The 17,005-nt window shown below is 45.2% G+C and overlaps 1 protein-coding gene across 1 annotated transcript in view; it reads left to right on the top strand.

The window, feature by feature from the left end:
• The first annotated feature begins 1,055 nt into the window (after positions 1-1,055).
• Positions 1,056-17,005, top strand: part of LOC149345656 (cytochrome P450 3A14-like) — a 40,762-nt gene continuing 24,812 nt past the window's right edge. The window contains exons 1-3 of the mRNA XM_089541172.1: positions 1,056-1,261; positions 1,536-1,698; positions 3,499-3,551. Of these exons, the coding sequence (XP_089397298.1) occupies positions 1,056-1,261; positions 1,536-1,698; positions 3,499-3,551 (422 nt within the window). The remainder of the gene's footprint in view (positions 1,262-1,535; positions 1,699-3,498; positions 3,552-17,005) is intronic.

Here is a 17,005-nt window from a genome sequence, read left to right as displayed (position 1 = left end):
TGAGTGGTGTCTGCTGGAGTGCGTCGCATGTCTACGTCATGGCCCCGCCCTAAAAAGAATTCTTTTCTTGCTTTTTGCTACCCGGTCTATTCGAGGGGGGAGGAGAGCGGCGGGTCTCCCAAAGCCCTCTCTATTTTACTCTTTGGGTCTCCTCGCGGTGTTTCGTCGTGTTTTTTTCTTCTTTGTCCTTCCACTCCCCAGTTGCTTGGTTCGTGGACGTAATCGTCCGGAGCGAAGTGTCTTCCTAGTTTTACTATTTTTTACTTTTTATGACTAGGTTCAAGGCTGTCGCCAGACGCTCCCTCCCCAGTTCTTTTTTTTCCCCTCATGCTGGTTTGTAAGCATGTGCCAACACGGAAGGCGCTGCGGAAAGCGTTGCGCAGACGACGCGACGCCCCGGCTACGCCCAACCTTCGCCCGTCGGTCAGAACGCTGCACCAATGGAATGTATTCAGCGAAAGTGACCCGTATGACGTCAAACGAGCCAGAGTAGATGACGTGGACTTTTTCTTGTGGAAGGAAAGAACGAGCCGGCTCTGATTTGAATTTTTACAGCTTTTCGGGGCGCGCATGACTCTAGTATTTTGCAGAGGTTATCTTCGATGCCTCATCTACGCAGTGGGCTTGTTTATTAAAAAATGTCCTGACCCTAGGCAGGTGCCCTTTAAGATCGGCGAACCCGAGCCAGGGAGGAATTCCAAGAAGACATGAGTCATGCAACAAAGGTGCGGCGGGGAACAGCTGCGACGGCGGCAGCGTCAGGTGGCCAAGTCTGCGCACGGGTCGCCGGACGGAGTTACGCGGTGAAAGGTCACGCTGTTGATTTTACTCGAAAGGCGACTGCGACATTCACAGAGGTCCCGCGTATCGGACATTACGGTGGGGGGGGGGGTCGTACAAGGCCCCTCATTCACCTGCTGGGAAACGCAGCGCAGTTCCTTTCCCATGGAGGCACCGATCTCAACACAGTGCTGAAGTCGACACGACAGCCTTCGATGACGTGTCTTTCCCCCCTGTCCACCGGCTGGGAAACAGTATGGCATTCCTTTCCCACGATGGCGCTGTACCTGTCAATTCGACACGACAGTGTTCGGGGGCTGCTGGCTTTTCCCCTTCCCATCGACCGAGCTGCGAGAGAGCGAGATAGTTCAGCACCGCCGCCTGACGTGGGTGGGACCGCCAGTGCCCACAACTACCCACCTGGTTGGACATCGTTCTCCGAAATTTATTCCCCAGTCACGGATGAGGGGGAATACAAAGGGTATTTAACGGGATGTTTTTTGGTGACCGAAGCACTCCCATCTCTACTGTAAATGTGTAAAGTAAACCGTCCGTCCAGCTTCCTCCCTATCGGAGTTCGACCCCGTCCTTCGGAGCCGGGACCTGCGGGGCTGAACGAGTCAGTCATCTCAAGGCCCCCTCCGTCTCCAGTCCCAGCGGTGGGATTGAAGCGCAATCTTCAACAACCCTTTATGAACGAAACACTGAATTTAGTCAAGGGGATTTCAGATACCTTTGCGCACTTTCTCATGAAGTGTGATCGCCAGGGAGCTTTATCAGTGCACCAGTGTGCAATTTTTCTCTCTTTTCAGCATTTACAAATGGCGCAAAAGGAAGTTCTGTTATTTCCGCGAGATCGGCATCCCTGGTCCCAAGCCCAGCCTCATATTCGGAAACCTTCTAGAAATAAGGAGAAGGGTGAGTGCAATTTTATCAAGCAACAAGTGTGTGCAGTTAAGCGTTTATGGGCGAGTGTGTGTGGAGATGTACTGTGTATTATGTGTTTTAATAAAGCAATATTAGAGGCTTCTGGACGGCTTCGCTGCTTACTAAGAATCTGGACAGTAAGATTATTCGCCAGAAGAAAAAAAAATATTATCCGGACATCTAAATTTATTTTCTTTTGGTCGTAATCTGGTGCAAATCAATGGAGGGAGGCGCTGGAGCTCCCATATATGGAAGCGATTCCCCAAATGCTCAGAAGAGGCAACAAAATCCGTCTTTGTAAACTTTTTGTATTGTACTGTATCGTTTTTTCCCTCGGTTCTTGCATAAAACTGGGAAAATGGAAGTTGCTCACTGCTGAATAGACGTATCTGGTGTTAAACTTTCTTTGCTTCAGCGCTTTGTTTAGTATTTATTACAAATTTGTTTGAGCACCTTGCAGTTTTTCACCGGTTCAGGGCCATTTCGCTGCGAATAACATCGTTTTGGGAACGCCAGCGGAACTATATTTGTTGACTCGTTTGCATTTCTAGCAATGCATTTTCTTGATACACGTCGTTCAAGCTGATTTTGCTTATATGCTTCCGAGATGTGTCTTTGCGGAAGGCTGCTGGGTGTCGCGCGATGCGGGCGCACGGCACTGGTTTCCACGGATGCCAGCGGAATGCATCCTCGGGCACAGCAAAGCTCTAAAAAGCTGCGTTTATTTTCAAAGAGTATGCTTTTTTTTTTTTTTTGCTCTGAAGTACTGCGCTAATCGCGAAGGATTAACATTGTGTTCCTAAAGCTGGAGGGAACTCGGTGAGAACTGTTCCTTATGTGCAGCTCAGATTACAGTTCGGAGGAGAGTGTCCTGCTAGCTTCCCATAAGAGAGCAGAATCGCGACGCGGTTCTCTTCAAACATTCTTTACCTGTGCATAAACCGGCCGTATATTCTAAAATTTTTTCAAGATTGTGATTTGGACTCCACGCGGTGAAAACAGAAGTTGATGAATATTTCGAGTGATTGTGGTCGCGACGACGTAGATCTGTCATATCACAGATCAGTGCCTGAATTCTTGGGATTAAAGAATATCTAAGCGTCGCACAGGGGAGCAGTAGCCCGCAGCACATTTGCAAGGCTAATTCCACCAGTAGCTTATAACAACCTACGATTCAGCGTCAACTTGCTCTACGAAAACTCCTTTCCATGATTTCGCGCTAACAGCCCCTTGTACGGCGCCGTGCTCCCCAAGATAAATTTGAATGAAGAATGCGCTTCCGAGGTACTCAGTGCTTAAAGTCCGCTAAAATGCACGTCGACTACCCGAAGCAGAAAAAATGGGGACGAATTTCGTTTCAACAATCCTCTCAGTTTGGGTTACAGCTCACCACCTTCAGTTGCGGATCAGTTTAAGCACTCTGTGTACGTCTAAGCACAATAATAAGAAAAGGACTTTGCGCACAAGCATACGAAAATGATTGCGACCTCATAGTACCGGCGCTTGCGAGTTCTTCATCACCCAGCCCTCTGCCTACTCCTTTGATTCACTAGCACATACCAGTACTTATCGTACACTAATGGCAAGACCTACAACTTGAAGAACTCCAACAATCAATGAAGTTTAGAGAATGGCCAAACATACGCAAATCTATGGTCTATAATGAGGTCTGCACGAACCTGACTCCTCACAAAGTAATTTTACTGTTAATGCTATTTTGTTGTTATAATCCTTCCGATATAGTGCCTTTTTCTTTCAACTCTTCACTTATCGCACTCCATTTTATTTCAGGGAGCTGCAAATTTGTTTGAAGAGTGGATAAATAAGTACGGAAATATTGTTGGGTGAGCATGCATTTCCTCGTCATAGTTATGTACACAGACATTTACATTTGTTAACTGAGCATAGAAAGCCATCGCTGCCATCAGTGACCTGAAACGAGGGAATAGGGTTCATTAAAGCGAGAGTCGCATGTAAGCGAAAAAGAGAGCAACGCGAAGAGGCGGCGCGACGAAAGCGATCGTGGTTCCCTCTGTCGCGTACAGGGGGAAGACGCATGCACGCGACAGCGCGAAACCGACGGCAACGCGAAACGGCGACAGCGCTCAGTGTTGCTGGCATAGCACACCGCAAAGGTATTCGCAAATGCAACAACAGCAAAAAAAAATTGCAAGACTTTAAACCGGCCGCCGTTAACCCCGCCACAAGATAAAAGCCTGTACCGTATTTCTGTGAAATAGTACAATTCTAGTTCTGCATGCAATGCTTTCCTTAATTGTCAGGCAAATCTGCTACGCGGCAGCGCGCATTTTCTAGCGAACGATAACGATCGCTCGATGACAGCTAAGACCCCATGCATGAAATATAAATGAGCGCTTGCACTTCGTAAATATCCAGTCTGCGTACGGAAAAAGGTAGGAGTCAATGAAACCAACTCAATGAAATTGTTTACAAAACTGCTCATGTGCACGGACGGCTTCTGCAACTCGGCGCCAAGCCGCATTAGAATGACCGGGATGCTTATAGTACCTGTGCTGCAGGTGCCAAAGGACCAGCTCGCATTCTACGGCGTCAATAAGGCGTTCATTGAAGTTTTGGTAGGCCATCGTTTTGTAGGAAGCGCGAATGCGCGGCGATCGCAATGCAACGCTTCAAAAAAAAAAAAAAAAAAGCACGCGAAATGACCGGCAGTGACGTACGCTGAGCGTTCATGCTATTGGCTGATCGCGAATGCACTTCCGGGCGAACGAGCGAAATTTTCTATTTCGGCAGATCCGAGCGACGAGCCAAGCGACACATACATTTCTGTTCGCGCGAAGTCTTCGCGCGACGTGTGTCGCGTTCACGTGAGTTTTCGCGTACATGCAACTCAGCCTTAAGGCTCAAGCGTCGGACAGTTGGAACTCGACATTTTAATCATAGCGCCTAGCGCTTTACATTAAGCACAAAGGCCAATACAGAACACACGCAGGCGTCGGTCCCGTCTACTAGGGCCGTAGCCAGGGTGGGTGTTTCGGTGTCATAACACCCCCCCCCCCCCCCCTCCTTTAGGCCTTTTTTTCGCCCATGCTGTTTTGCTCACAGCATCAATGTATAAAAATGCAGAAACAAAAAGAAATACAAAAGTGTCGGTTTGCTGACAAAAATGGCTCCTAAGCCCTTTGTTATTACTTTTTTCACCTGCGGCGTATAAAACCACCAGAAATGTATTTCTGGATACGCCACTGCCGTCTACGTGTGCTCTGTTTTGTCCAATATGTTTCTCTAAAGCGCCAGGCGCTATGAATTTCAAGTATGCAGAAAAATCGTGAAGTGAATCAAGGTCACAAGGATGAGAATATGTGGAACTCATATAACGCAGACGGAATGACGTCATATATATGAGCGCCGCCGCGGTGGCTCAGTGGCTAAGGTGCTCGGCTGCTGACCCAAAAGACGCGGGTTCGATCCCGGCCGCGGCGGCTGGAATTTCTTTGGAGGAGAAATTCTAGAGGCCCGTGTACTGTGCGATGTCAGTGCACGTTAAAGAACCCCAGGTGGTCGAAATTTCCGGAGCCCTCCACTACGGCGTCTCTCATAGCCTTAGTCGCTTTGGGACGTTAAACCCCCCAAAACCAAACCAATCATATATATGAGCGGAAGTCGAAATTGCCAGTTCAAGGGATGCAACGGCAGCAATTAGAACTACCGAGGGTAAGAATGACTATGTTTGCTTTGTAAGAAACGGGTGGTCGCCATGGCAGAAACCCCTTAGCTTTCTAGGTACAACAACAACAACATTATGTACAGCGCGATAAACTAAGACAGAGGAAAAAAAAACGCAAACAAACAAGCGCTGTTGGCGTGTTTCTTCCTCTGTCTTAGTTTTTCGCGCTGTACATAATGTTGAACGTTCACCAACTCGCCCAGTTTTCGGTTCTGCTTAAGTTCATTTCTAGAAACTTCTAGAGCGAAATCTCTAATTCACGACCAAAGCTGCAAAAGCCGTTTCACCGCTGAAGCTGCACCTTGATTTGGCCTTGTGAGCGTAAATGAGTAAACGAAAACGAAGCCAGATAAGCTTCGCTGGCCTGTGCACGAGAGCAGTCTGCTATCACCGTGGCCGATCACGTCTTGTACTAAGCAGCAATACACTCTCGCGCTGAGCAGTGCGCATTCTCGTCTTCATCAGTTAATGCTGCTATCTAATCACTAAAGTTGCCAGACGTGCAGATGGCCAGGCAAAGCAAAACCATGAGCCAACCATGCTGAACCATACCCTCCTATATTTTCCATGCTTGCTCATCGGCGCCAAGGTCAAGGGATGTGTCGCACGTTTCGTCTAGGCTGCGAGCGCCGCTTCTCGGCGATCGACAAAAGTCCGCGCGCTTCGATCGCGGAGGCCACGGTGGCGTTGAATGAGGCGCTCGCCAGGACGAGGCGCTCGCATCGGAGAATACCTCCTATGTGAGCCATCGTGGGAGAATAAAAGGCGAAGGGATGCCGGCTTAATGAAACCGAGGGCATTATGGGGGTGCAACAAATATGAAATACTGAGAGGTATTTGTAAAGGAGTAATGGTGCCGGGGCTTGCTTTCGGGAATGTGGTTCCGTGCTGAAGGGCGGAAGCTCATTCGAGATCGGAAGTCAATCAGAAGGCTGTTGGAAGATTGGAACTGTGTCCGCGACGAATCCACAAACGAGGCAGTACAGGGGGATATGGGCTGGGCATCGTTCGAAGCACGCGAAGCTCAGAGTAAAATGCTATATGAAGAATGCCTGAGGATATTGGAGCATAACAGGTGGGCAGCTAAGGTATTTAAATATTTATACAGAAAGAGCGTTGACTTACGGTGGCGGGAAAGAACTAGGAAACTAACCAGTAAGTATGCCGGGCAGGAGGACGGAGAAAGAAAGAGCATTAAATGACAGGTTGAAGAACGCGAAGATACAAATTGGATTAATTCAACAGAAAAGAAGCGTAGTGTAGAACTACATCGGTACCAGAAAAAGGCAGAACAAGAAGGAATCATTCTATGGTAACTCAAGGGGCAGTGCCCTACTATTTGAAACTAGGGCAAGGAGTCTTAGAACGGGCAGCTAAAAAAAAAAAAACAACAACAGTGGTTGCTAAGAGAACGCATGAGGGACATGGAACTAGATTATTATGTTCGACTTAATAAATTAGTAGTAAATACCAAAGTGGTTAGAAGCGTGTATTAGAAGAACCAGTAATAGTATGGGTTGGCTATTGTAATTAATGTTCTAACCAATTTAAGTGAACTTTAACAAAGAATGAGCACTGACACTGGACTGAAAATACCGCACTATTAGGCGATTTGCATGACTATGTTTGGCCTTCGTATGGAGAATAATGGGCATCGTACTCTAATGCAGCTGATGGGAGTACGAGTAACCGCCCGATCCGCTACACATGAGGTGTCCAACTATGGAAGAGTAGTTGTAAAATCTCTAGTAGCGTTAGAAACATTTTGTGCGCATTGTATTTTAACTACATTGCAAAATTATCGCGAATAAAACTACATAAAACTGAAGTCAGAGCGGTGCTGAATTAATATTGCACAGAAAAAAAATCAAGGATCCGATGTCCTGTGTTCTTAATCGCAACGAATAAAGCAAAACAACAGACGACACTTGCGGGCTGAAAGAGCTGTCCTATTTCGTATGGAAGAAATTCCACCTGACCTTTTCGAAAAAAAAAGGAAGAAAACCCCCGGAAAAGCCAAGATTGGCAGTTCCCTTTTTTTCAAATAGAACTAACTTGCAGCCAAAAGTTGTAGGTTATTATTTTGACATACCAGGGCCTGCTACAGATTATTCTTACGGGCACGGTGCACGTCAAAGAGGGTGTCTTGTCAAGACAGTATGCGCCGCTGTCTCTGTGGTTCTCCTTATGATAGTTTTTTGGGAGTCCATAACCAGTTGAGGTTCTCAAATACCCACAGCCTTGTCTATCATTTGCCCTGCCAAAACGTCAAAATTTCTTCGACTTGACAGTGCTTGATCTAACATTACGACAGCCTCTGGGCTATGTTTCGGAGTGTGTCATGTTCATCATCTTTTATCTGTTCGTTCTGTGGCATGTATGTAGTTGGTTCCAGTACCTGTCTGACCTCTCAGTGTACACCTCAAACAGCTCGAACAGCTCAAGTACGGTGCAGTAGTCCGAAGCGCTCGGCACGCGCAGAAAGAGTGACTCTGACGCCAAACGCATCCATCTTATTAACAAGCGAAAAGGAAAGTGCTGGAGCGAAAGGCAAAAGTTGAAGTTGATTTATTTACTCAGTAATGAGAGGGAGCATCGAGACAAGAAAGCTCCATTGAGCTTGACAGGCTCTCGAGCCCCAAAAAACAAACTAGACGGCAGCACTCCAAAGGCAACAAATGCATCGCTGAAGTAAAACGGTGATATACAAAATGTGGGAGCATAAGATTTCCTATTTATCCTAGGTTAAGTTGAAATGAAGTCACAAATTTAATGCATTGGGAAAATACAAAACAGAGTATCAAAAATCCGAAATATAAATGACTATTTGCAGAGTACATTACAAGGTAAAAAAAATGGACTCGCCAGGCTAAAGCAATTAGTTCAACACTTTGAATGTCTAACATAAAGAGACAGCCACACACTTATGAACACAAATAATGACACAAATTTAAGTGACTGGAAGAGGAAATGTTCAGACCAGCATCTTTAATATCACTGAGCAGGGAGGGAAGACTGTCTTAACATTTGTTTACCATAGTTAGTCCTAGGCTTTCTAATGAGAAACCGCTGTGTGTGACGCAAAGGGTACGTGCTTTCATGAACCGCAAGCTCAGCTATGTTGGATAGAATCATCAAGTTATTTTTATTTCATGCTGGAAATGAAGGGCAAGTCGTAAATTAAACAGACGAAACGCCTTTGCAATGTCAGCAACATCAAAGAGCTCGGAGGTGGGATGGTCCCAGGGCAGATTGTAAATTATTCTGATTGCTTTCTTTAGCTACAGGTAAAGCTTTTGGAGATTTGTTTCAGTAGTATTTCCCCACACTAAGTGACAGTAATATAATTGGGGCATAAATAATGTTTTAAGCACCAGGAGTTTTACACCCCTTGGAAGCAGATGACTGTTACGCCGGAGAAGACCTACAATACGGGCGACGTTTAAACTTAAGAAATTAATATGTTTGTCCCAGAGAACTTTTTCTGTAAACCAAACACCGACGGTCTTGAAAGCTGGCACGACTTCAATTTCGTGAGAAGCACAGCTAATGATGGTATCAAGGCTCACAACTTTAACTTTAGGACGGAAAAACATCGCTTTTGTTTTTGAGAAATTGATTAATAAGGCATTATGATTGGACCAGGGCAGGAGGTTCGACAGTGTACGGTTAGCTTCCTTAATAAGTTCAGTGGGGTTATTGCCAGCAAAAAATAAACTGGTGTCATCTGCATACATGACAAAAAATGCGTTCTTATTAATATTGATGACATCATTAAAGTATAAATTAAACAAAAACGGTCCGAGAATGCTACCTTGCGGCACGCCCGAGAAATACGGGATGTACCTGAAAGCCAGCCACTCAAATCCACGTATTGGGTTCGATTAGAAAGGTAGGAGGCTATGAGCTTTTGCGCATGACCTCTAATACCATACCTAGAAATTTTTTCAAGCAGAATATCGTGACGTATGCAGTCAAATGCCTTCTTGAAGTCAATAAATAAATAAAGTACTAACTTCCTGGCCTCAAAATTACTTAAAATAAACTCCTTTTGGGCAAGCAAAGCCGTTTCAGTGGAAAAGTGTTTTCTGAAACTATGCTGCGCATGTGTGATAATGTTATGGTTTTCAGCAAAACGTGATAACCGCGTTAAAATTATTTTTTTCGGATCCTTTAGAAAAAATTGTTAGCAGAGATCATCATCATCATCAGCCTGTCTACACCCACTGCAGGGCAAAGGCCTCTCCCATGTCTCTCCAATTAACCCTGTCCTTTGTCAGTTGCCGCCACTGTATCCCCGCAAACTTCTTAATCTCATCCTCCCACCTAACTTTCTGCCGTCCCCTGCTACGTTTGCTTTCTCTTGGAATCCACTCCGTTACCCTTAAGGACCAGCGGTTGTCTTGCCTTCGCATTACATGCCCTGCCCAAGCCCATTTCTTCCTCTTGATTTCAATTAAGATGTAATTAACCCGCGTTTGTTCCCTCACCCACTCCGCCCGCTTTCGATCTCTTAACGTTACACCTATCATTTTCCTTTCCATAGCTCGCTGCGTTGTTCTTAACTTAAGCTGAACCCTCTAGCCTCCATGTTTCTGCCCTATAGGTGAGTACCGGTAGGATACAGCTGTTGTATACTTTCCTCTTCAGGGATATTGGTAAGCTACCATTCATGATCTGAGAGAACCTGCCATATGCGCTCCACCCCATTCTTATTCTTCTAGTTATTTCCCTCTCATGATCCGGATCTGCGTCTTGTGCAGATCTGATCTGCGTTAGCAGAGATATGGGCCTGTAGTTACCGATATCATTTTTATCGTCTTTTTTAAAAATCGGGATGACTCTTGCTTTTTGCATGGAAATAGGGAAAGTTGCCGACGTCAAACAGAGGTTAAATATATAGGCTAGAAGTGGGGCGATCACGTCAATGACAAATTGAATAGGTCCTACTTGAAAGCCACTGACATCACAAGACGTTGTATGCTTGAGGGCGCAAAAGACAAACTGTTTCTTCAGAAGTTACAGGCTCCAGAAATATAGTAGAGCTATTGTTGAAATCTATAAAACCACAGGCGTCGCTACTGTGATCTGTATCAGGAAGTGCAAGAAAAGAGTTATTAAACGCGTCAGCCAGTACGGAGCCTTGAGTTTCAACACCACCAATATTTATGCCCTCAGGAACGCTTACTGCCTCTCTGGGATTTATTATGTTAGTTAAATGTTTCCAAAGTAAGTCGCTTTGGCCGGTGCTACGCTCAGATAGGTTAGAATAACAACGGGTCTTGGCAACTCTAATATCACGGTTTAATCTGTCCCGGTGTTTTCGGTACTCTGCTAGGACCTCAGGATCTCGGGTTTTGAGAAACAGTCCGTAGAGTTTATATTTTTCTTGTATAGGATGATGTAGTGAGCTGCTTATCCACGGTTTTCTGATCCCCTTTCTGCGTGTGGCTTTCTTAAGCGGAAAATGGTCTTTATACAGACCGTAAAACCTAGTTAAAGAAGTGCCATAAGCAGTATCGGCATCATTTAGGCCGTATATACTACTCCAGTCCTCCTGAAGTAATGTCATGCGAAAACGATCACGTCCATGTTCCGGACTTGAAAAGCGGACTGCCTAACGCGGATCTGCCGTATCACATTGCACGAACGCCAGTCAATGTTCAGGCAATGCCGGTGCAGTTTTGTTTGAATTCAAGGCTGTCATCAGAATACACAGAGGCAACTACCGAAGCAACTACGTCTTTCGCGGGCAAAGCCGCAGTAAGGTTGTGATGCCGACCACTCACTGAGGCAGCTGCGATTCCTACCGCCATTTCCTTTTTTTGTATATTAAACTGCAGCTAAGAACATCACGGCGTCTGAAATAGAAACTCCTTAAAGAAGCATATATTCATCACGCTGAGCAATTACAGGAGTATATGTCCGCGCAAGCATAAATGAGTTGATAAACATCAGTCATCATTTCGTTGCACAGCCATCAGCGGGTGCAAACGCTTTATGCTTTTCGCATGGCCTTTGTCGCTTTTCGCGTAGTGGCGACCGCGTTGGGATGGTTTTAGCTGAAAAGCATTACTCCAAGTACGAGTTCACAGTGTGCTGGAGATAGTCCTGAGCTTTCAGCACTTCGCGACGTGTAAGTGCTTGATCACGACGTCAAAGTAAGAGAACGCGTCGTGCTACCATTTTCTCCTTTCATTTACTGTTGACGATACTCATGCCGTTTGCAGTAAAATACGGCATAGAACGAATGTGTCACATGTATATGCGCGGACGTTCGTGCTAAATTGAGGGGTGTCGTTTGTGTCATGCTCGATTTATGTCCTTAAGGTTTTTAAAATATCGCTGTTGTCGTGCGCCAGTTGCAATAGTGGCATCGTGTACGTTATGTACAGAACCAAACAAAGAAGGGATGAATGCAAAAAAGGAACAGGTCCGTTTATTAAGTCCGAGATATAAAATCTCTCACAAAAGTTAACAGGCATAAAAAGCGGTAACCAGGCTGTGAACGGGGCCCTGCAGTGGCGATCTCGTGATAATGGCTAGTTTTATTGTCAAACATTCATGAAGCGTGTGCTGGTTTTCCTTAGTACTGAGCAAGCGAAACTGGCGCAGCGTTTTCCAAACATTGCTTCATGCTATTTACCTCATTCACCTTCACGTCCTGCAAACTTTTCAAAAAAGGTGGCACGAAGTATTGAGAGGAATTATCATCATCATTACCATCATCATTATCAGCCTGAGTACGCTCACTGCAGGGCAAAGGCCTCTCCGAAGTCTCTCCAATTGACCCTGTCTTTTGCCAGTTGCAGCCACTGTACCCCCGCAAACTTATTAATCTCATCAACCCACTTCACTTTCTGCCGCTTCTTGCTACGCTTGCATTCTCTTAGAATCCACTCCGTTAACCTTAAGAACCAGCGGCTATCTTGCCCTCGCATTACATGCCCTGCCAAAGCTAATTTTTTGCTCTTGATTTTAACTAGGATGTCATTAACCGCGTTTGCTCCCTCATCCACTCGGCCCGCTTCTGATCTCTTAACGTTACACCTATCATTTTCCTTTCCATAGCTCGCTGCGTTGTTCTTAACTTAAGCTGAACCCTCTTTGTTAGCCTCCATGTTTCTGCCCCATAGGTGAGTACCGGTAGGATACAGCTTTTGTATACTTTCCTCTTCAGGGATATTGGTAAACTGCCATTCATGATCTGAGAGAACCTGCAATATGCGCACTCCATTCTTATTCTTCTAGTTATTTCCCTCTCATGTTACGGATCAGCTGTTGCTACCTGCCCTAAGTCGACGTATTCTGTGACTACTTCCAGCACCTTGCTACCAATTACGAACTGCTGTTCCCTTGCTAGGCTGTTGAAGACTACTTTGGTTTTCTGCATGGCAATTTTTAGCCCCACAGTTCTGCTCTGCCTCTCTAACTCATTGTTCATGCTTTGCAGTGCATGTTCTGAGTGGCTTAGCAAGGCAAATTAGCGAATTGCAAATTACCTAGGTATTCTCCATTAACCCTTTGAGGGTCGAATTATTTTGAAGAAAACTTTCCCAGGTGGTCAAATTACTTTATTGCGGATCTTGAATCTACAAAATGTATATAATCGAGAATAAATAGTAAAAAAAAATTAGGAACAATACTTTGGTGACAGCATCACTCAAAACTGGAAAATGTTCAATAGAATAGAATAGCAACGGTGATAAGCAAGCTAAGAGCAGCACCAATAAAGATAGAAATCAACTTTCGCCGCCTCTGCAAAACAGTGCCCACAAAGAGAAAACGCGTTTCGCGCGACTCCGTTGCGATCCCGCGGCGGAATCGAAACCGCGTAGGCGCGTTGCCACAGAGGGCGAGAATACCTCGCGAGCAACGGTGATAAGCAAGCTAAGAGCAGCACCAATAAAGGTAGAAATCAACTTCGGCAGCCCCTGCAAGATAGTGCTGACAAAAAGAAAACTCAAATTTCGCGCGACTCCGTTGCGATCACGCGGCGAAACCAAAACTATAAAAGGGGTGTTACTGCAGTCTGTGCCGCCGCGCTAAAGCTAGACATAAGTTCTGCTTATCTCCGTAAGAAGGCAGCACAAAATTCAAACACTTCTTGTAAGTCCTAAGAGGTGGCAGCACCTCCCAGTGAGCACGCATTGCTCTTTTGGCGCAAATTTTCAAACGGAAGATCGAAACCGTACCCGTACGGCAAAGACCTTGCGGGACAGAAAACCGCCGCCGTACATATACGGCAAAAACCTTCAAAGGGTTAACTTTTATACCCAACTGTTCCCATTTGAGGCCCCGCAATGCCTCCTGTAAACATGCGGTGAATAGCATTGGCGAGATCGTGTGTCTCTGCCTGACACCTTTCCTTATCGGAAATTCGTTGCTGACATTATGGAAGACCATGGTAGCTGCGCAATCGTTATATATATCTTCCAATATTTTCACATAACACTCTTCTATATCCTGATTCCGCAATGCCTGCATGACAGCTGAGGTTATATTCTGTGCATTTCTTTGTCACCTGATTGATAGTGTGGATATGGTCTATTATTGAGTATCCTTTACGAAAGCCTGTCTGAGCCCCGCCGCGGTGGCTCAGTGGTTATGGCGCACGGCTGCTGACCCGAAAGACGCGCGTGCGATCCCGGCTGCGGCTTGTGAATTTCGATGAAGGCGAAATTCTAGAGGCCCGTGTACTGTGCGATGTAAGTGCACGTTAAAGAACCGCAGGTGGTCGAAATTTCCGGAGCCCTTCACTACGGCGCCCCTTATAACCTGAGTCGCTTTGGGACGTTAAACCCCAATAAACCAATAAACCAAACCAAAGACTGTCTGATCATTTGGTTGATTGAAGTCTGAGGTTGTCCTGAATCTATTAGCGATTACCTTCGTGAATACCTTATAGACAACGGACAGTAAGCTGATCGGTCTGTAATTCTTCAAGTCTTTGACGTCTCCTTTCTTATGAATTAAGATAATGTTTACGTTCTTCCAAGCTTCTGGTACTCTAGAGGTCACAAGGCATTGCGTATACAGGGTGGCTAGTTTTGTAGCACTATCTCACCTTCGTCCTTCAACAAATCTGCTTTTACCTGATCCTCACCAGCTGCTTTCCCCTTCTGCATTGCTCCTAAGGCTTTCTTTACTTACTCCTTCTTTATTGGCGGGATGTCCCATTGCTGTGCTCGACTGCCTCTCTCAGTAACGTTCTGATTACATTCGCTTGTGTATAGATTTGTGTAGAACCCTTCGGTTACTTCAACTATCTTATCCATATTGCTATTGACATTGCCCTCTTTGTGTCTTAGCACATACATATGGTTTTTACCTATGCCTAGTTTTCTCTTCACTGCTTTTAGGCTACCTGTGTTGTTTAGAGCATGCTTAATTTTCTCCATGTAAAACTTCTTTATGTCAGCTACCTGGCGCTTATTTATTAACTTGGATAGGTCTGCTAGTTCTATTCTGTCTGTGGAGTTGGACGTCCTCATGCTTTGGCGTTTCTTAATCAGATCTTTAGTCTCCTGAGATAGCTTGCCGGTGTCCTGTCGAACCATCCTATTACCTTCCTCTGCGGCGCACTCCGTAACTATAGCTGTGAGGTTATAATTCATTATTTCGACACTGTGGTCGTTTTCTTCAATTAAAGCGGAAAATCTGCTCTGCAGAGACATCCTGAATTCCTCTACTTCCCCTCTTAACTCTAATTCGTTAATAGCCTTCCGCTTCACTAGTTTTCTCCGTACCATCTTGAAATCTAAGCTGATACGAGACCTTACCATTCTGTGGTCGCTACAACGGACCTTTCCGAGGTCCTCCACATCCTCTACGATGCCAGGGTGAGCGCACAGTATGAAGTCTAGTTCATTTTTAGTCTCACATTGGGGCTGTTCCACGTCCACTTCCTATTTGCTGGTTTGCGGAAGAAGGTATTCATGATCCGTAAAATATTTCTATTTGCGAACTGTACAATAATTCTCCCCTGCTATTCCTAGAACCTATGTCATAGTCACCTACCATCAGGTCTCCAGCCTGCCTCTTGCCTACCTTCGCATTGAAGTCGCCCATAAGTACAGTGTAGTGTAATTTTACTTTGGTCATTGACGATTCCACATCTTCATAGAAGCTTTCAACAGATCTGGCCATCGTTGTTTTTATTTATTCAATACTGCCAGCCGCCTTTTGGTGGCCAAGGCAGGAGAGGGGATACAATTGCACAGTGCTTTGCCAACAGAAAACAACGAAAAAAAAGAAAAAAAAGAAGGCCTGAAGGTAGGCAACAAATTTTCTGCCGAACAACTCAAATAATAGACGAGTAACAAACACTTTACATTAAAATACAAAACAACAAGCGACAAAGGCAACACTCCAGAATCGAACCAAATACCCTAACTTGACCGGCTGGGGTTGACTGCAGATAAAAATGTTTCGGCTGACAATAAGGTGACCAGTTCACCAGGTAATGCATTCCAATCAGCTATCGTTCTTGTAAAGAACGACAGCTTGTATGCAGTGGTTCTGCATTTGGGGACTACAATTTATTTATCGTGTTTGTGCCGAGTTTGCCGTGTTCTGTTATACTCCATATAAGTGTGAAAGTCTATTCTAGTGTGATTATTGACGATGTCGAATAACATTTTCAAGCGATGCATTTTGCGACGAGATTCCAAGGTGGGCAAAACGGAACAGCTAAGAAGATGAGATATTGATAAATGTCTTCCGTAGGCGTTGAAAATGAAACGTAGTGCTCTTCTTTGGACACGCTCTAAACTTTTGGCATCCGTTTTCGTATGCGGGTCCCATACTACGTCAGCACATTCGAGTAGTGGACGCACTAGGGAAGTATACGCCACAAGCTTTGTTTTAGTGGAAGCATGTTTTAGCCGGTATCTTATTAGCCATAGTCTTTTAGATGCCACTGAGGTTATATTATTAATGTGCGGGCTCCAACTTAGATTAGAACTGATCGCTACGCAAAGGCACTTAAATTCATCTACCCGTTCAAGAGGGACGCTGTTAATTTCGTAAGAGTACAGCAATGGAACTTTTTTCCTGGTTATGGTCATTTGTTTGCACTTACTAACATTTAACGACATTTTTCAGTTGTTGCACCAATTATTCACAGCACCTAAATAGTTATCTATAATTAGCTGATCGGTTTCGGAGAGAATTGTTTGGTAAATTACGCAGTCATCTGGAAAAAAACGAGCCTGCACGGGAGAATCGAACTAGAGGTCATTTAAATATATAAGAAAAAGAAGTGGCCCGAAGACAGGGCCATGCGGCACTCCTGAAAACACTGGAGTGATCGACGAACTTGAACCAGAGATCTGCACGTACTGCTGCCGGTGGGTTAAGTATGAATGAAGCCATTGTAAAATTTGTTTATTTTGTAAGATGTGCTTAAGTAGGTGCGTAGGCCGGCACCACATTCAACTTGTACCTCTCATTCATTAAGCTTAATTACGATAGCTACCACCAACTCGTTCATACTATAAAACTACTCTATGTTGCCAGCGATGTCCTGATTTACGAAGAATCCCACACCTAGTACTCGTCTGTCTGCTAATCCACGATAGCACAGCACGT

This window comes from Amblyomma mixtum, chromosome 4 (genome assembly GCF_055824585.1).
Source record: "Amblyomma mixtum isolate Tamu chromosome 4, ASM5582458v1, whole genome shotgun sequence".
Taxonomy (NCBI): Eukaryota; Metazoa; Arthropoda; class Arachnida; order Ixodida; family Ixodidae; genus Amblyomma; species Amblyomma mixtum.
This window is presented reverse-complemented; position numbering and strand designations above follow the sequence as displayed.